The sequence below is a fragment of the Lissotriton helveticus genome, chromosome 6 (assembly GCF_964261635.1).
Source record: "Lissotriton helveticus chromosome 6, aLisHel1.1, whole genome shotgun sequence".
Classification (NCBI taxonomy): Eukaryota; Metazoa; Chordata; class Amphibia; order Caudata; family Salamandridae; genus Lissotriton; species Lissotriton helveticus.
In genome coordinates, this window is record NC_136067.1 from 1,871,640,076 (window position 1) to 1,871,660,482 (window position 20,407).

Consider the following 20,407-nt stretch of genomic DNA (forward strand, 5'->3'; position numbering starts at 1 on the left):
GTTGGGTAGCGTTGTTTATGATATATTTTCTATAGGCCGCTGGATCATCATCACTTGATAGAGGCTAATTTTTCTCTTTTGTTAAATGGCATTGATTCAGAACTAATGACTCTATTGCGGATCTGCAGTTTCAGCATTACTTACCTCGAATGGAATACATCCCAGCGGCTGCTGGTGGGCCAGCATGTCCACAGCACAGGGCCTCCATGTGGAATCCTTTACCAAAAGCCTCCCAAAGTGCCCAATCAGAGCAGCACTGAATCGATCAGTGTGGCAGCGCCCATGCGGCATTAGCAGTGGCAGATGTGTGCCAATCACCACGTACCTGTCCCAGGCCCGGCTCCAGGAATTTTTATTTGGGTGGGCCTGTCGTGTTGTAGCTATTCGCTGGGCGGCATACCAAGCACAGGACACAGATTAGTCGGGTACTTCATTTATTATCATATTGTACAGCAGCTCGTCAGTACATCCGTCCTCGTCTCTGTCCTGGTCATTGTCCGTCCTCTTCCTGTCCCGTCACCGGAACTGGTGTCCGGTGACGACCTGGTCACTCTCCCTTAGGACCCCACCCTATCAGGACATGACATCTCCCCCCTTGTTGCAAACACATGTTCATGACACATTTATCATAACCACTGTCGCCCACCATTGACAGTCCTCATTCACAGTTGCATTGATGAAGGGGAAAAACGAAAAAAAGAAAAGAGAGAGAGAGAGAGAGAGAGAGAGAGAGAGCACTTGTCATTCTACATTTCTTCAATGAGTCTCTGTTGTTTACTGCATGCCCTTCGTTATTCTAGTTTCTCCATCGCTTCCTTGTCCTTTATCTTCTACCTTCCATATGGCTGCAGTTGTCGCTGCCATTTCTTCTTTCTCCGCCTTCTTTGTCCTTGAAATGCTATCTCTTTCTTGTTATTCGTTGTTTGTCGTAGACAGCCGTTATCATCCATCCTTTCACTTTCGTCACCGCCGGTGACTCTTTGGAGAGCTTGTTGTCTTATCATCTATATTATTTCTGTCTCAACACCTTTGGTCCTGGCCCTGCGGTGCCTCTTTCCTTTATTTCCTTGGTGGCGCTTGTCCGCTCTGCTCATTGCATGTCTTTGTCCTTTCTTTTTGCTGCTCTTTCTCCTGTGGTATGTCTTTCCGTGTTGCTCCCTTTTACCCCTTCTTTCCGAGGCTCTCCTTGTCCTTTTAGCCTTTTTTAGGCTCTCCTTGTCCTTTTAGCCTTTTCTAGGCTATCCTTGTCCTTTTCTCTTGTGTCCCTTTTGTGTCCTTTTTCTTCTTCTTCTTCTGTTATTCTCCTTGTCCTTTTAGCCTTTTCTAGGCTCTCCTTGTCCTTTTTTGTTTGTGTCTCTTTTGTTGTCTTTTATTTAACCTTCTCTGGCTTCTTCCACTCTCTTGTTCTTCTTTCTTATATATGTATATATTCTTTCCTTCTTCCTCCTTCTCTAAGTCCTCTTTGTCCCTCTTTTCTTTGTTATTTCTCTTTTCTGTCTTTTGTTCAGCCTTCTTTGGCTTCCTCCACTCTCTTTATTTCACTCTCTTTTGCTCCTTTCTTAACTCTTTTCTTTTCTTTTCTTCTTTCTTTCTCTTTTTATTTCACTTATTATTCTTTTCTTTTCTTATTGCACTGTCTTCTTTCTTTTTCTTATTGCTCTTTTTCCACTTGTGCGCTCTTTTGCCCGTTATTTATCCTTTATTCTTCAATCACGACATTTATCTCCTTTGTCTCCCTTTTCAGACCTTTTCCGTGCTTATCTTTCTTTTCTTCTTTATCTTCTTTTTCTTCCTGTCTTTTCTTCTTGCTCGCGTTCTCCTTTATTCACCTTGTCTTGTGTTCTTCTTCTTCATTGCCCTTTGCCTGGCTTTGAAATGGCTGCTCTGTTCTTTCCTTTAATCATTTCTTGAGTCTCTGTTTCTTTTGGTATGCTATGTTGTGCTCCTTTTTCTTTATCCTTTATCTTTTTCTCTGGCACCTTAATTATGTTTGTGCTTATTCTCTTCTCTTTTATCTTCTTTTGCCCCTTATTTTCTTCTTTGTTGTTTTGTTGTGGGGATCTTTAGTCCCTTTCTACCTCTGTTTACCTTTGTTTTCTCTTCGTGTTCTTTAATTGTCTCTTTTTCAATGTTGTTTCACTTATTTTCTTCTTCGCCTGGCCTTGAAATGGCAGCCCCGCTGTTTCTTATGGCCTGTTTCTCCAATGTCCCATTTAAAATGGCCGCCGTTATCTTGCGAGATTTCGCGATCGAAATCTCGCTTTTCCTGACCTCATGATGGCCTCCTCATTTGTTTCCCACTTTCATTGGCTCAGCCGCCTGACTTAGTGATGGCCGCCGAGACTCCTAAGCTCTCGCGAGACCTCACGCCTTGCTTTCAAAGGCCCGCGCTTGTTCTTAGCGCTTACCGTGATCTGCTGCATCTTTCTACAGTCGCTGTCTGGTGGGCTCCCGCGTCGCTCTTCCCGTCTTCCATCTCACTTGCGGCACATCCAGGGTGAGCACCTGGTTTTTTCACGATGGTGCACGTGCTAGACACACGTCGATCCGTTTCTTTCCTTCGTCGCCAGTGTCGTGTTGTAGCTATTCGCTGGGCGGCATACCAAGCACAGGACACAGATTAGTCGGGTACTTCATTTATTATCATATTGTACAGCAGCTCGTCAGTACATCCGTCCTCGTCTCTGTCCTGGTCATTGTCCGTCCTCTTCCTGTCCCGTCACCGGAACTGGTGTCCGGTGACGACCTGGTCACTCTCCCTTAGGACCCACAGGGTCCTAATGCCCTACTGTCGGTCGCCCACCCTATCAGGACATGACAGGGCCAAGGGTGCATTTGGGTGGGCCACTGCGGGCTTGATTTGTCGCATATATGTCTAGGCAGACCTGCTTCAGGGCCCTCCTTTATCTCTTCTTAGTCTTACAAGGCCCAGTAAAACGCACTCTTTTCCAAATCTCTTTCCAAATATTATCACTCCCAAAAGTGTTTTTTCCATGTAATGTTCCTTTGATGGGAAGAGGAGGTTTCTGAGGTGGGAGTATCAGGCAAGTGACACTTCACAGGCTTCCTCTGTGGGAGTCTTCATGGAGAATCCCTCTTCATACCTACCTCCACCTGACCCTGGATTCTGCAACGCACTCCCTTACAGGCTTGATTATACCCACTCCTCTCCAATGCACCTTATCTCACAGCTGACCTTGGGCCCCAGCCCCATATCAGGCACCATTGGACTCCACTTTCATTTTTCCCGGTAAAAACATTATTAAAATCACATTCCAACTTAAAGCATTGACTATAGCAGTAAATATAATTAGCACGCACTTTAAAGTATGTTCCACAGTAGCCCTTATGACCCCACTGCTAATTAAAGAAACAAAAACATAAAGACCATGACAGGCTTCAGCGCTGATGTGAAACTCTTTTTTGGCGCCGCACCAATAACCTCTTTCTCCGTAAATACCTTTACTATCACCTTCCAACAGTGCCCCTCATCCTTCCATGCCCCCCCCCCCCTATTGAACTCCTCCTCGGATTTCCTCACTGCAATGCCACATGCCACAAGTACCCCTCATCTCCCCCATAACCCCTCCCTCTTATGACCTCCTCCTCGGATTCCCTCACTGCCACCCTCCCCCAGTGCCCATCATCTCTCTGTAGCCCCTCCCCTTCATGATCTCCTCCTCAGACTCCCTCACTACCACCCTCCAACAGTGCCCCTCATCTCTCCCTAGCTCCCCCCTCCACCGCATGACCTCTTCCTCGGATTCTCTCACTGCCACCCTCCACCAGCGTCCCTCATCTCTCCATAGCCCCCGTGGACCTCCTTCTCTGATTCCCTCACTGCCACCCCCCTCCAGTGCCCTCATCTCTACGTAGCCACTCTCTCATATGCATTTCATTTGTTGTATAGCGCTACTCATATCAGTGTAGTGTGTCAGTACTTTACACCACGCACACATTATACAGAGACAATGAATCATACAAGTATGTAAATCAGTCTACAGGGAATGTCACAGAAGCCAATGAGGATTACAAGGTGTAGGAATCACGTCATCCATACTGTTGGGCAGTATATTTTAAAAGGGTATGGTCTGGGGAAACACAACCTTAGGATTTAAAGAGTATTCCATGGGTGTCAGCTTTACTGATAAAAATGTACATCTGCCCAAACATACTCATTTTAGCAACATTAGAATGATGAAAGACTGGGGAAGTTCTAACTATATCACAAAACAAACAAAGCGAAGTTCTAACTATACCATTCATGTTTGTATTCAGCTCTTTGATTACAGTTCATTGGTTTGTATTCAGCTCTTTGATGACAGTTCATTGGTCACTGTCCTATGTTAGGATTGCAACTTCTGAACTGCAAGTAACACAAAGATCTCTGTGACAAAGGCAGTGACCCACTGAGCTATCCACATAAAATACAGTTCATCCGCATTTAAAAACTACCAACAGACAAATGACTGATCTCCAGCAGGATCATTAATCACCAGAGTTATCTGGGAATTTTGTAGTGTCTTATTGTTGTCCTGCATAGGCAATGAGAATGATGAAAACTGTTTAAATAAAGCGCACATGAAGTATGTGTCGTGCTGGGCCTGCAGATTTTAAAAAGAAAAACAAATAGTAACACATTCTCTTACCTACTACTCCGTTAGTCAAACTTTGTGTCACAGGCAGCCTGATGTGATAAGCAGCTGCAGGGGTCAGGAAAGGTGAATAGGAATAAACAAACTTCTTTTCTCCTGCGCAGCATAGAAAAATAAATATCCACACAGCAGAACAAGAAGCAAAGGTTACCCATGTCAAAGAAAGGATTTGTCTTTTGCCATGTGGAGATGAAGGGGTGTTAAACAAAGCCTCGTTCATATGTAAATGGTCTTTTAAAGACCTGTGAAGTACTCGGGTGCGGCTGCAATCTCAAAAACTGTTTGTGTATGCGCCCCCGGAAAGCTGTCTCAGCCCGGGCGTGCACACACACACACAGACACCCTTTGAGGTCAATGCCCTTGCACGCCTGCCTTCAAGCCCTCACTTCGAGGGCCAAGGCTTCTGTATGGGTGGGCCAGGCTCATGTTTGGGTGGGCCTGGGCCACCAGGCCCACCCGCTAGAACCGGGCCTGACCTGTCCCGCTCTTCATCAGCACATGGGAACTCGGAAATGCAGCCAACCCTCCTCAGGAAAAAACACGCATGTCAAACTGCGTGAAGGCCGAGCCTGTCACAAGGAGACACTACGATAGGGTTAGGCAAAATGCACCTATAGTATGACTGCCCCGGCAAAGCTGCGACTAGCAGGGTTTTTGCTGAACTCCGCACCCCATTAAGAGCCTGGAGTGGAAAAACTCTGCCAGCGGAGCGGAGCCCACCGCCCAACCCTATTGTCTGTGGCGGCTGCTCCCAGGAAGCAGTAGTGTGTGTGTGTGGGGGGGTTACAAATACATTTTTAAAAATCACTTGCCTGCCGGCGGCCGACTCTCTTCCATCCTCTCTAGCCTCTTCCTGGCTTCTGTGCGAATAGGAACCACCCAGGCTCCCCTAAGCCAATCACAACACTGCAATTCAGCCTTGTAATTGGTCTGAGCGCCGTTATTTTGCGCTCAGACAGTGAATGGGAGTCTGGGTATGTGCTCCCCCCTGGCTTTAATGCAGTCTGGCCAGAAAAATTATATTGTGCACGATTGTTTGGCCAGCCCCAGACAGCCGGCCAAACATTCATGCACACTTGGGAGGGTGCCCACCATTCCTACCCATGCGCTACCAGGCCCAGTCCCACAAAGCTGCCTCAGCACATACAAATAAAATGATAATAGCGTGTTATCATTTTATTTTTACTTTTTTGCTGTGCTATAAGGCAGTGGGGTGACACTCCTCCGCCTTAGCAGAGGAGCTACCCCTGCCAAATGTACACCCTCTTCTCTATTAGAGTTTGATATAGTCCTTTCTGACCACTGGTAGTTTTATGACATAAGGGTACCCCATAAATTACTAGGGTCTTGGGCTATTTGTGCTAGCAATGGGGGAGCATGGCCATTAGTGTAGCGTGGGTCAGATGCCCATGGGATTGAGTACAGTCCCAGCATTCAACCTGAAAAAGTGTATGAACATGTGCCTTCTGGACAAATTTCTGACAGGAGAAAGGGTTACCCCTCCAAAACACTATTTGCACCCCCATATCAAGTGTGCTAAATAAGAGCCATCACTCAGCTGGCAGATACTAAGGGGCCCATTAGGATGTATGGCGGATCGCCACCGACATCCTTGCCCGCCCGTCACCCATTTCCCCCCGCCATATTACTATGGCGGGGGAGGGACCGCGGTGGACGGAAACACCGTCCGCCGCTTTTCCCCCCCGGTCACCTTGCGACCGGGGCGGAAAAGGGTTCATATGGTGGCGGTGTCTATCGGACACCACCAGCCATATTATGATGGGCTTCGTCAGATGCCTTTCCATGGCGGCAGCATGCAGTCTTTACTTTGGGGGCCCCCTGCGGGCCCCCATGGTGAAAGCGAGGTGGGGGGTGCACATGGGGGTGTACCTGTGGTACCCCCCCTGCATTTGCATACACAATGCGGCAGGCACTGCGCGGTGCCTGCCGCTTTGTGTATGCAAATGCATACCATATATTTATAACATTGCGGCGGGTGTTGGTGTGAACACCGCCCGCTGCAATGTTATAAATGCATGATGCGCCCGCCAGTGTGGCGGCCGCATCAAAATGGGCATGGCGGGACCGCTGCTCAGATCGCGGGCGGTCCTGTTTTCCACGAGGATGCCCGCCATCCAAATGGGGGCCTAAGTGTTCTTCAAGGGTTTGTTTGTTCACATGCATGCCCTGAATATGGAGAAATGTACATTGTACACTAATTTTCATTTGCACATGGCACTGGAAGCAAACCTCTAGAGAATGCATGGAACACGGATCACTGCCCCCGCATACGACATTACAGGCTAGGATGGTCTTATTTTGTAATTCAAAGCCGTATATGTTAGGAAAAAGGCATTGTTTGTCCTTTGCATGGCAGCTACTGTTCATTAACGGTGCTGCTAATGTCTTAATCCCGCCTTGAATTCTGGTTGTAGGCCTTCTATTGAAATACTTGCATTTCTAATACTTGCAGGTTATATAATGTACACATTGTCCCATCTTTCCCTGAGATCTAATGTTGAGAACAATATTTTCTCATTTTCCACACATTCTCCTTCCTTTACCTGACACTACAAATTTCTTCCTCAGTCTTGCATAGTTTGTCACATTTAGCCTCCTAGCAGTGAATTTAGGGAATATAGCCTTTGTTGAAGGACCACTTGGGCAATAATTGTAATGTCGATGACAATAGATCTCAGCTAAGAGATCCCACAGTGTTTTTACTAATTTTATCAATTTCATGCTTCATATAGACCTTTTGCACACCCCAGGGATTGAGGCCCAAACTCCAGGTTGATTTAGGCACTCTTTCCGTGGAGGTGATTCCAAGAAATTGTTTGAGGTCCTTATCTTAAAGGTAATATAATCCAATAACATGTGTAAAACATTTTTACTTTAATGCTCAATTTTGTAATCATTTTTTCTCCTTTTGCTTGTGTAAAGAAATATATTATTCCCTTTTCCCACTTTAGTGCTGAGAATCTTGGTACACCAGTTGATGCCAGTTGCAGACATTGGTCCCTGGGGGAGTGCGGTGGGAATTCTCATCTTTACTTTTTCAGGTTTTAGTAGCGAATCTGCTTCCTTAATGTTGAAATAGTGAAGAACTTCATTCAGTTTCCTTGTCCTCGGCAGCTGACAAATATGGCCTTTCAATTTGAACAGTTGAAAGAAGCAGCTATTGGCTGCTCCTCTGTGCAGAGGGACCCGAAATCTACCAACGCTCTACTACTTCAAGATGTCTGCTCTTCAAGATTTTTTATTGGGGTTTCAAAGGTTAACGTGAGATGGTGGCAGAAGAAGAGGAGTAGGGAATTGGCTCAGTTTAAAACATCAAAACGTTCAACAAGAATTGTTAATGAAAAGTGTCAATTTTTGCACATATATTTGAGGGAAATTGTGCTGATGTTAATCATTGTCCCCGTTTGATTTTATGGAAATTTAAAATGATAATTCTGTTTGTCCTTAGAAACATCTGGCTGGGAGGCTGATATTAAATACTATTGCTTTATTCACAAAAGTGCCATCAAATGCTCAAGATTACTTGGGTGTTATCAATGTTGTTTCTAGATGTATAAAGTGGGTAATAAAGGTTAGCATATGCTTGTGGATGTATTTAAAATAAGACCAGGGCAGTTCCAACAATTGTCTATACAATCGAGGGCGCTAGAGGGCGCCAGGCAAGATGGCCGCACCTTAGTGCAGCTCTGCTGGCTAATCGCCTATCCGCCCAATATCTGCTAAATAATAGCTGCATCCACATTGTAAAAGGGTAGCCCCCTGCAGCGTACTAACTCTGCACTTAACTGGAGCGCGGTCGGCTGCTGCCGTCGGTTGAAACAGGCTGCAACCTCTATATTTGGCTGCCCGGTATGACACGAAAATGGCGGCCGCCTCGGTCCGGACCTGAAACGCTCGGCCGGCCGAGGTGTGGGAGGACACCTGCGATCTCCCTCGACACAGAGCGATAAGCGGAGCCCGTGGCGGTTAGAAGAAGACTGCGGCCTCGCTTGTGTTGCAGTTGCTACCAGTGGCAGCGGCGGCTGACTGGGGCTCTAGCACGCGTTCCGGACCAGACGGCGGGGTGGAGGCTCTGACGTATTGCTTGTCGGTACCTCGGACACTTGAGCCCCTAGAGCCCCAGGAGGATGTGTCACTGCGGGACCTGGAGACCTGAGACGGAGGACGGCGATCCCGGAAACATGGCAGGAGGTTCCTTGAGCCGGCGGCGGACAGCGGTGAGTGGGTTGCGACCCTGTCTGGACCTTCTCTGCAGAGGCGGATGTGGGCCCAGGCGCGGGGTTGCGACCTGCAAATTGCAGCCCGGCTGCGCGGTGCGTGACAGTGTGTGAGACTGCCTGCACCAGTATACCACAGTGCCTGGGGCTCGGAGATCAAGCCTGCAACCTGCATATGTGTACATAGGGCCTGTGCATCTCCCACATCAAGAAGCTGATACCCTGTTGCGGCCATTGACTCCGGGAGCCCGCCTGGGGTCCTCTGGATCACACCTCCCTACCCTGGATTTCTAGCGCGCTGGGCTGAACTTGTGGATACCCCCTTGTCTATGCTCGCACAGACACACTCATTTACTGGAGGCCTACAGTTGTGAGCCTGCGGAGATCTCACTCAATGGCCTGGAATGGGGAGACTGCATCTCGCCTGACCTGGTTAAAACCTGCACTGGCGCACTGCGGCCGCATAGGAAGCACGTGCCGCTTTATTGTACGAGACAAGCGCTGGAAGTGGCCGAAGGGCTAGCGCTGGTGTCCCAGCGGCCCACTGCCGGTCGGATCAGGCCCCCTTCACTTGCATGTGACGTGGAGTGACGCCCGTATACTGTCCACAGGCCCTGACTGTTTCTCCTGTATAGTGGACAACATTGTTTTCTGCACCTGTACCTGTTGGAGCACTGTGATCTCCTGTTGGTAGCTGTGCAATAGGGCTGCGTGCGCCTGGGCTACTACCTGCTGGACCCTACACTTCCTTATTTGGCTGATTTTCATTTGCTATGGGAAGGACAGATAAATCACAGCCTCGCCTCACTATTGAGGCATGCAAGCCCAGTAAAACATCACAAAAGGCTGCCTCAGACTCGGAAGCAGATGCCTAAGGAGGATGTGTGGGGGGGGGGGGGCGGACGGCCCGTCCACGCTGGAAGTCACTCTCCTGGCAAAGCAGAAAAGCCTCCAATCCATCGAGGGCACTATGGCTGCTGTGAACCATAGGCTAGACCACGTTTTCTCAGCTAGAGAAGCAAAACGCCACAATGGGGGAGATTGAGCAGTGGGTCTCCACTACTGAAGATGATTTAAGTGAGGTGTCAGGCAAGGCCCTCAACATGGAGAAAGTATTGATTGGCACAAATTCAGGCAAAGAACGAGGACTTAGAGGCCAGGTCTCGTCGCAACAATCTCCGAATCACCAGTCTGCCAGAATCGACGAACACTGGGAGGGGGAGGATAGAGACTTACATTGAGACTCTGCTAAAAGATATCTTTGGACCCGAGAACCTGTCCACCATGTTCGTCGTGGAACGGGCACATCGCTCACTGGCGGCGAGGCCGGTGCCTGGGGCTCCACCCCACCCCATCATTGTTCGCTTATTAAATTATAGGGACCGTGATGGCATTTTGAGGATGGCCTGAGAGAAAGGCTCCATTGAGCATCAAGGGACGTCTTTATCCTTTTTTCCAGATTTTACGGTTGCTGTCCAATCTGCTCGCAGGGAGTTCGGGGCTGTTAAAGAAATGTATCCAATCAGAAGGCATCTCCTATGCTATGCTGTACCCTGCCCACCTATATTTTGGCCAGGAGAGCGAGTCAAAAATCTTTCCCAATCCCAAGGCCGCAATGGAGCACGCTGAAAAGACGGAGGTGGGAGTCTCAGACTGAACCGGACGAGGAGGAGTTGTGATATGTACTGTAGTTGGGGGCTGTGTTTCTTATGTTGCCTGCTGCTCTGCTGGCTGATTACGTGATATATTTGCTGTGTTGTGAAATTATTGCTGTGTTTGACAGATTTGCTACAGAGACTCTACATACCTTAAGAGGAATGTTTAAGATGCACTGAGTATTTTTTCACTGTCATCTCCTTTTTTTCAGCACAGGTATATAGTCCTGATTAGCCACCTCCTGGAAGGCAAGTAGCTCTAGTATTCCCCGCATGGGAGTACCCCACTGGATACGAACTGTTAGATTTGCTTTTGGGGTTTGTTTGTTTTGGGTAGGGACGGCTTTAGCATGTTTGGTACGCTGAAGTGGTAGGGGGGCTAACTGGCACTTTTATTTTTTATTTCGTGAATTTTCTCTTCTTGGATGCACTGGCACACACGTCTGTGATATATCCATTTGCCGGGCTCCTTTACACTCTGCTGACCAGATGAGGGTTAAAATACAATTTCTAACCTGGAGTGTGCGTGGTCTCAACATTCGTAAAAAGATCAGGTCTGTGTTTGCCTATTTAGACAGGATGGATGTCCAGATCGCTTTTTTGCAGGAGACTCCTCTCACGAAATTAACGGAAAAGAATGTGGGGGGGGTAGGTGGGCTGGCCTTTGTGTAGCTTCCTCCTATTCCAGCTATGCACGGGGGTGATGACACTGATTAAGAAAGGGATTCCATTTCAGGTCATGTGCACTCAGGCAGATGACCTGGGTTGAGTGGTGCTGGTACATGGCCAACTAGGTGGGTTGAGTGTTCTTTTAGTGAATGTGTATGGACCGAATGTCGATGACACTGCCTTTTTCATTGATGTCTGGCGCCGTATCTCGGGGTTCCCAGATGCGAAGATAATATGGGGAGGTGATTTCAATATCTGTCTGGATGTGGATGTTGATCGTATGGGTAGTGGGCTGGCACAGCCTAATCCAGCTGCGGAGACGCTGCAGGGCCTGATGGATGCAGGTGTTTGAAAGATGTGTGGCGTTTGCAGCACCCTGAGATGCGAGAGAGCACGTTCATTTCATCTGTGCACGGGACATGGTCCCGCCTGGATTTCTGGCTGGCCACTGAGGTTGCATTCACTTGGGCGGTTGGAGTACGTAATTTGGCTCGGACACACTCCGATCACTCTCCAGTGCTCTTGGAACTCCGGGTCCCCGTGTGTGAGAGACTGCTGTTCCAGTGGCGATGGCAGCCGTCTTCTCTAACTGACCTAGTCTTCAAGGCCACCGTTGGGGAAGCTATTCACAATTTCTTTATGGAAAATACGGGCTCTGTTGATAGCGCAGGTATCATGTGGGAGGCATTTAAAGTCACCATTAGAGGGGTCTGTAGGGGGCCACAGGCCGGTGTTCTGCGAGATCTGAGACGCAGGATTCACAAATTAGCTGCTGATATTTTGACTCTAGAACGAGCATATGAGACAAACCCAATGCCCGAAACACTGTTGAAGATCCATGAACTGGTGATTGAACACAGTGAAACTGCCGATCAGGTGATGGTGCATAGGTCAAGGCGTAGCAAGGGTCGTTATTACGGTGAGGGGGGATGGCCTAGCCGTTCCCTTGTACAAAAATTGGCTACTCCACGGAGTCAGGAGTATATCACGGAGATGCTTGAGGCGGGAGAGGCTCTCTACACCACAGTTGGCATCAGTGAGACCATACTTGGCTATTATACTGCTCTTCATAGAAATGGGGATGTGAAACAGCCGGATGCAATCCACTCGTATTTAGATGATGTTGAACTTGGCTGGCTGTCCCCAGGCCATAGAGAATATCTTACCCAACCTTTTGATGAGGAAGATGTTCAGCTTGCTATTATGTCTCTCCCCACATGTAAAGCTGTAGGCCTAGATGGGCTCCCAAGCAAGTTCTATAAGACATTCGCGGATGCTCTAGCCCCCAGACTCCTTGAAGTTTACGGGGAGGCGTATGACACTGGAGGCCTTCCGCCCTCGTTAAGGGAAACTCTTAGTGATGCTATTGAAACCCGATAAAGAGCCCAATAGCTACGATTCCTATCGTTCACTGTCCATGATTAATATCGATTACAAGATTTTAGCTAAAATGATTGCCCTTAGACTTCAGCCTCTGGTCCCCCTGCTGGTACTTCCTGACCAGTCAGGTTTTGTGCCTGCATGATCTACCTCGCACAATCTACATACCATTTTTGCGACTCTCCACTGTTTTGATCCTGAGTTTCAAGCCGTGGCGGTGCTGCTCGACGCCACAGAAGCATTTGATTCTCTTTCTTGGGAATATATGTTTACTGTACTCACACGAATGGGGTTCCCCCTTTTTAGGTTTCGCCTGGCGTCCGCTGCGCAGCAGCGTTCGCACAGGCGAAATCTTATGTTACAACAGTACGGGGGCTTTGTCCCGCCTGCTCTTCCATTGGCTAGCTCCATAAATGGAGGCTAGCCATTGGAAGATCGATCTGTCCGTCATTGCCGGAGCAGATTCGTGGGCGTTCTGGCGATTTTTACTCATCCCGCCCCCTTGCAATCGTCATTGCGGCGGTGGGCGGATGTTATTTTTTTTTTCCCCGCCAAGGTTTGTTTTGGGCATTTCTTTGAAGATGGAGAGTGATTTCAGCCCCTGCTCTGTATCCCACAGGAGAGTGAGCTCTGCCCTTAATGCTTGTGTTTTTCGCCATCACCGGCCCTTCTAAAAGTATTATTTCTTTCTGTGCCCTCACTGGCCCCCTTTCCCTCGGCTGTTGCCGGCGTGTATAAACGCGCCCTCCCTTTGTCTGTCTGCGGGTCCCGCTGGCTCTCAGAGGAATGCGCTGCCAGCTGCCCATGTGTGCTGCAGTCACTGAAGGATGCCCATGGCTACTTCTCGATCTTGTTTTCTTACTCTCTCTTCCGCCCCCACTTCCATCTCTCACCATCTCTCCACCTTGCTGTCCTTTTCCCTCCCCGTCGCCCTCTGCGCTTTCTCCATTCATTATTCCTCGCCGCGGCCAGTGCTCACACTGCTGCACATCTGCCTGTTCTTTTCTCAGGCTGGGCTATTATTCCCTCGTCTCCACTGCAGGCAGCAGCCTCCTCACAAAGTAATTCAAAGCCTCCCTGGCAGCGTCAGCCGGTGCCCGGCCACGTGCAGCCCTGCTCCGAAACGTCTGTGCCAACAATAGCCTGGCGCAGTGCAGAGCTGGCCGGGGCCTGATAAAGCAGAGGCTGGCCAGGAGGGGCACGAATCGGACAGCACATTCAAAACCGGCCTCTTTGAAATGCGACTGGGCGGAGAACTTTTATTTCCAGCAGCGACTTTGTCTGGGCTAAGAAATAACATCCCGATTCAATCCCTCTTTTATGCTGCTGCAACATTTACAATTTTTATTTTCAAACCGCGCCGACGTAAAGCAGGATTACTTGTCTTTTGTTAAACTGATCAGTAAAGTGTGACGCGTGAGACTTCGAGCGGACATGACAACCTGTACAATATCTTACTATGTGGGAGGAGTGTGGTGGCGTGGACTTTTGGGCGGCTAGCAAATAAAGACACACTCACCAGTACTCTGGTACATACACTGACCACGCCAGACGCGCTGTGAGCGATTTATTGGACCCTGCACGTCGCCGTGGGGTAATCAAAGGTCGGTGACTCCAGTACTTCTTTTGACCCCTGATCACAACTAGGGGCTAATTCTGTTTCCGATGAAAACCTCTGTTGTGGCCTGTTGCTCGTTGTGCATGTGACCCCCCCACCCCCTTGACCGTTGTTGTGCTCGTGTCCCCCCCACCCCCCTGACCGTCGTTGTGCTCGAGTCCCCCCACCCCCTTGACCCTCGTTGTGCTTGTGTCCCCCCCCATACCCCCTGACCCTCGTTGCTGCTCCAGCTTTTGCATATTTTCACACAGGGTTTACCTGCAGTCGCCGTGGGGTAATCAGAGGTCGGTGACTCCAGTACTACTTTTGACCCCTGATCACAACTAGGGGCTAATTCTGTTTCCGATGAAAACCCCTGTTGTGGCCTGTTGCTCGTTGTGCTCGTGTCCCCCCCTCACCCCCTGACCGTCGTTGTGCTAAAGTCCCCCCACCCCCTGACCCTCGTTCGTTTCCTGCGTCTCTCCCTTGCTTTCCTCCCATCCATCAGACTCCCTTTCTCCTTATGCCTGTCTCTCCTCCCGCTCCATAACACATGGAAAACTTAGAAGCGATTTATAAAAAAAAGTAAAATCAATAAGATTTTAACCTGTTCAAAATGTATTTTAGTTTTTTTTTTAAAGTCTGGCTCGTGCGCTAAACGCGGCAGGCACTTCAAAGCTCTACTGCAGAAGTATAGTTTCTATACAGCACACCAGGAAAGGGCTCCCAGAATGAAAGCATGGCACGGTCTTAGTGCTCCGCATCCGAATTTCTACTCGTCTCTAGCACAATTAATTGCCTTTGATTTTACAGGACATCCCGGAGATGAGTGTTACGTTTAAACGACAAACGCTACTAGCTTTAATGACAATCTGTGGCTTCCCTGGATTATCTTTAACTGTCAGGCAAACAAGGAGCCGCTGGTTATTTCATAATGGGCTGATGCTTAAATGTTTATAAATGCATACATTATTCTTTGTGGCAACTCACGCATTTCCATAAACCTTCACATGAGACATGAAATGTTTGCTTAAGAAATGAATACGTGCTTTGTTCACATATACAGACTCTCAAAGCTAGCCTGTGTAGCAAAGCATGAATTTCAGCTTTGACTATACATTAGGCCGTGGGGTAACTCCCGTAGGTGAGCTAATTAGTCGCCACCAGGTCAGAGCCCCGTCCCTGTAAGTGCGGGCCCCACTAGCCCTGCGTCGCATTGCCTGCTCCGCTGCACGTGCAGTGACCGCATTGAATGCCCCAGCCCCACTGACTTCTCGTGTCTCTCTGCCCCCGCCGGTCACTCCCATCGACAGCCGCTTCTGTCTGGCTGTCAGTGCCCGGGTACAGCGTTTCTTCCAACAACAAGCGCCTCCCCATTTGGCCAAATAAGGGCATTCCTGCGCTCGCATATAACCAACCCTTCAACCTATAGACTGGCCGACCTCACCTAGGCATGTTCGCTTTAAAGCAATGTGCATCACACAATGAGCCAGACACCATACTGGGAGGAGATTCTTTCTGCAACAGCTCCGTACACAGATCTCTACACACTCTGTTAGCTACGCTCTTTTTTTAACAACTGTTTTTATTAGTGTTTTTGCCTCTGTTGACTGCTTGCAGTCCGGTTTTGTGTGTGCCTCTGTTGACTGCTTGCGACCCGGTTTTGTGTGTGCCTCTGTTGCCTGCTTGTTTCACAGGACCCTGTGAAATATTTGGGGGATTTGGTTACACAGAGACCCTAAGCAAGTAATCTCCATGAATTATGGATGCACTAGCTCGCAACTTACGGAAAAGGCCGAGCAGTGGGTCCGTCTGCCCCTCTCACTTGCGTACCGTATCGCGGTGACCATAATGGCTATTTTGCTAAAACTACTGTACCTATTTGTGAATATTCCTCTCCGCCTGAACATGTCTGTCTTTAAGGTCCTGCAGACGGCCCTATTGTCATTTGTTTCGGGGGGGGGGGGCAAGAAACCTTGTTGCAGCTGGAATACTCTGGTAAAACCATTTGAACTGGGTGGCTTCGTGGCGCTGGATTTGTGCCTCTATTATTTATGCGCACAGGCGCAATTTGCGCATTATTGTTTTTTCCCCCAACATTTTCTTCCTCTTACAGCAATAGAAGCCAACGCAATACTCCCCCTGCCATTAGTGGCGGCTGCATTTTTGGGTGGGAGTAGAGGCCCCCGGACGGAAATCAACCCGGTGCAGTGCACCGCCTGGGCTTGGTAGACATTGGCTAGAAGGGCACGGCTGAATTACCTCTATGCTCCTAAATTACCGTTAGCGGCGCACCCTGGCATATCGGCGGCGCAAGAATGTTCAACGTTTCGTACACTGCAAATGGTTGGGGTTATGCAGATGGGAGACCTATACAAACAGGGCCAGTTCCGCTCACAGCCAGATGTACAAGCGAGCGGGACACATGGCTCCATGCTGAGTTTAACGTATGTGAGGGACCTACAGGCAGTCAGGACATCTACCCTAATTACCCAGCGGAGCCTTAGTCATTGCGAGCACTGCAGGCGGTGCTTGCTGGAGAGGAACGTAAGGGACTAATTACCAAATTATATGCGGCGTCCCTTCGTGAGAGGGAGTCGGAGGAACATCCCTCATACATACATACGTTGGAATGAAGCATTGAGGGGGGGAGGGAGTGTTGTCCACAGATCATTGGTAATTCTGTTGTAAGCTGACTGGGCGCCTTACAGCTAACTATAACCTTTGCATCATTCACTTTACATTTTTACATCAGCTCTATTATACCCCCGCGCAATTGCGGAAATTTGGATGGCGTGATGTGGCTTGTTGTGTGCGGTGTGGACACCCGGACGCCGATTTCTTACATCTCGTCTGGCTGTGTACAGGCATAGCTGATTTTTGGACTAAAGTTGTGGGCGTGCTGACAGATGTTGTGCTAGAACGGGTGAGATGTATGCCTGAGTTATACCTGCTGGGCAATGTGACGGCTTTGAAACCTTGTAAAAGGCGGTTGGTTGCTGTGGCGACGCTAATGGCCAAACGGGCTGTGGCGCAATGCTGGGGCGCAAAGGGATTGCTCACGGTTTTAAAGTGGATCAGAGATTTGAATTATCAACGGGAGCAATTGGAAGTGTATGCAGAAGAACTGCCTGAATCGTCATGACCCAAAGACTTCTGGGCCCCACTGACATTATATCTCCTGAGTCATCCTGATTTGTAATGTGCCACACATTCGTATTTATACTCTGTAGAAGCCTGATGCTATTGGACTCAAGTTAATGTCACTATGCTTGTGTACCTATAGGAAGGGAAGACGCTTTATTTATGTATGTCATATTGGATGCAGTGCCATGGGGAGGGGGAGGGGTGAAAGGGGTTCTTTTCTGTGTTATAAGAGATGGTTGCTACATATTTGTTTCATATATTCGTCCGGCACATTGTGTAACTTTAAATTGCTTTAATTGATTACAATGGTGCGACACTGACCGCTCGCATGTGCAGCTTTTGAATTGAACTGCAGGCTTTCAATAAACCATTTTTAAAAAAAATAAACAATTGTCTATACAGTGACGTGTTGAGGATGACTTAAATATTATCCTGATTTGTAGAAGTAGATTCAGTCATATCTTTTAACAAGGTGGGTTTGTTTGTTTATCAATGGATGGTGTCACTGTTCTTCACAGGATTGATTGCAGGGATGAAGAATGCATTAGACGAAGCAGGTATAGAGAATGTAAAGACCTTGTCTCACTACAAAAGTAGGAGTCGCATTTGGCTAGTAATAAGGAACACCTGTGGAAGTAAGTTGAGATAGAGGGATATTTTGGTTTTATTTGGGTGGGAATGAGAGACATTGCAGCAGTCTCCAAATTAGCTGAAACATTGCTGCCTGATGTTTCGACAGGTGGCGGATTTCTAAAAAGGGGGAAGATGGCTTTGAGAGTAGACGCTGTTTTAATAACTGTGGAAAGTCTCTGCCTCGGTAGTGACAGAGGTGTGTCGATAAAGTGTTCCAGAGGTATGGGGTTATAAATCTTAATTACTATCGCCCTGTAGATGGAACAGTAAAACGGGCTGCTGTAGAGGACTTGGATTTACGGTTCTTAAAAAGTTTGTATGTCAGATTTAGTGCACGCTTTTTCTTTCTTGGCATAGGAATTTCTGCATAATCCATGATACTTGAATTGGATCTGGGATTTGATAGGGTGCCCATTAAGTTGGCAGTAGGAGGGCAAAATATAGTCCATGCTTTTGTGATCTGCACAAATATACTGTGTTTTCTCCTCGTAGTAAGGTGTTAAAGTCAGTTTCTCTGAAGAATAAGGAGGGGTTTGCACTTCTATAGGTTTGTTTCAACTATTCAAATGGCTTTGAGTGTTTTCACTTTACCAAAGAACTTTAGGGTGTTGTAAAGTGACCAATAGCGCAATTATAAGGCAAGTGATAGAAGAAAATTGGGAAATAAATTATTATGAACTGTTTAAAAAAAAAAAGAAAAATCGGCATTTTGATTCCTGTACTAATTGTTCAGATTTTGCTTTAAGGGAGGACCTTTAAAAAAAAAATAGCTGAATATTATGTGACAGCTACATGAATTTTCATATTTGCACCTTCTACTTTTAAAATCTATACTGGAGACCGAACACTTGTGTCTGTATTTATCGCATACCTGAGTAAAGCATTTGAATACATTGGCACTAAGTACAAATAGTGCAGATTTATGTGCAGGGATACCATGAGGCCATGAATAATGTTTCCTGGGTGTGTCGCCTCACACAAATCTGGCTACTACAAGTTAAACTCCACTGATTGTGGAATAACCATGTGGACCTGTTCTTTTTCCAGGTGGAATGTCTTACTGAATTCACAATTTCATTTTGATGAATGCCCCCACTTAACTTTCTATTATAAGCAAGTGCATGTCTACTAGATTAGTTGTCATTTAGAGGAGCACTATACCCCAGTGGATCAACTGAGGATACTGCTCTGCTCCACTTGTAATATGCCCATTTCTCTCATTTGTATTTTTTAATGTAGATTAATCTATTGGAATCTTGTTTACATTTGTGATAATACGTAACCCAGTTGCTTGCTCTTCCGTGACTACTCTTTAGATGGTGGTGTTGTTGTGCGTAAACATATTTAAATGTGTTCTTACTAGATAAATATAATACTCTTGTCTGAATTTCAGTTCCATAAGTCAATGTTCCCTTGAGATACATTGGTGATGAGTACATTTGAATATCCCATTTAACTCTTGTTAAGTTTCACTGTTTTCTTTCATTTGATAATATTTGTCATGAAGTAAATGCAATTTCTGTGGAAGGCATTGAATAAAGATCAAAGTCCTCTTCCAATTATTTTTATAGGTGATACAGGAAGCGGAATAAGAAGCAGGATCAAAGAGATTTTAGATGAAGATTTTTCTTTCCAGCATATAAAAGTTATTTTTCCTACTGCTCCTGAAAGGTATCGTACATTTATGTTTACTTGGATAATTCAATTCCGTTTGGTTAAGATGAACTTGTGTTGATCTGTTGTGTATTTATATACTTTTTGTTAGACAAAAAGCTAGTCATGAAATAAAAATGCTTTTGTTATAAAAAAAATTAAACCCATATCAATTGCCATCAGTGAGAAATGCCATTTTCACTAGATAGCATGCTTAATACCCAGTTAAATACCTTATTCTCAATACAAAATACATGTGCACACTTCACAACGTTAATCATCTAAAAACTAACATCAGTACTCTGTTCATTCTTTTTCATATACTAGTTCCAATTGTTTTAATTTAAAGCAAAAAAACCCTGACTAAAGGATTCATTTGACAGCCTTGGGTAGGTGACGCCCACTGTCTGACTGCCAGGCCTGCACAAATACTGATCAGGCTTAAAATAGCATCTTCATTATGTTGATGTTGTTCTTGTAAAACCTGTGATCCAGGTTCTTATGTTTTAGGATCACAATATTATAGCCCATTGCACCATGGTAATCATAGCTACCTTCCTGTGACCACTTTCAATGCGACATGTCAGCCACAAACCACACGTTCTGCCAGGGCATTTATTAGCAGTTCTTCATAATATACATTGAGCAGGCATTCCTCTCTCGCCTCATGCCAGTGGCTAGTTAGTGTACCATTTCACCTCCCATGTGATGCTTTCATTGCAGTGTGTGAAGTTCTATTTTAAATGGTAAAGTACACTCAATCGTCAAACATGTTATCCT

The 20,407-nt window shown here is 47.0% G+C and overlaps 1 protein-coding gene across 2 annotated transcripts in view; it reads left to right on the plus strand.

Moving 5' to 3' along the window:
* LYPLAL1 (lysophospholipase like 1) overlaps positions 1-20,407 on the plus strand; it is a 180,747-nt gene that overhangs the window by 21,100 nt on the left and 139,240 nt on the right. The window contains exon 2 of one of the 2 annotated variants that reach the window (XM_078649792.1): positions 19,546-19,645. The exons of the other annotated variant lie outside the window; for it this stretch is intronic. Within the exon in view, the coding sequence (XP_078505918.1) occupies positions 19,546-19,645 (100 nt within the window). The remainder of the gene's footprint in view (positions 1-19,545; positions 19,646-20,407) is intronic. 2 annotated transcript variants of the gene reach the window in all.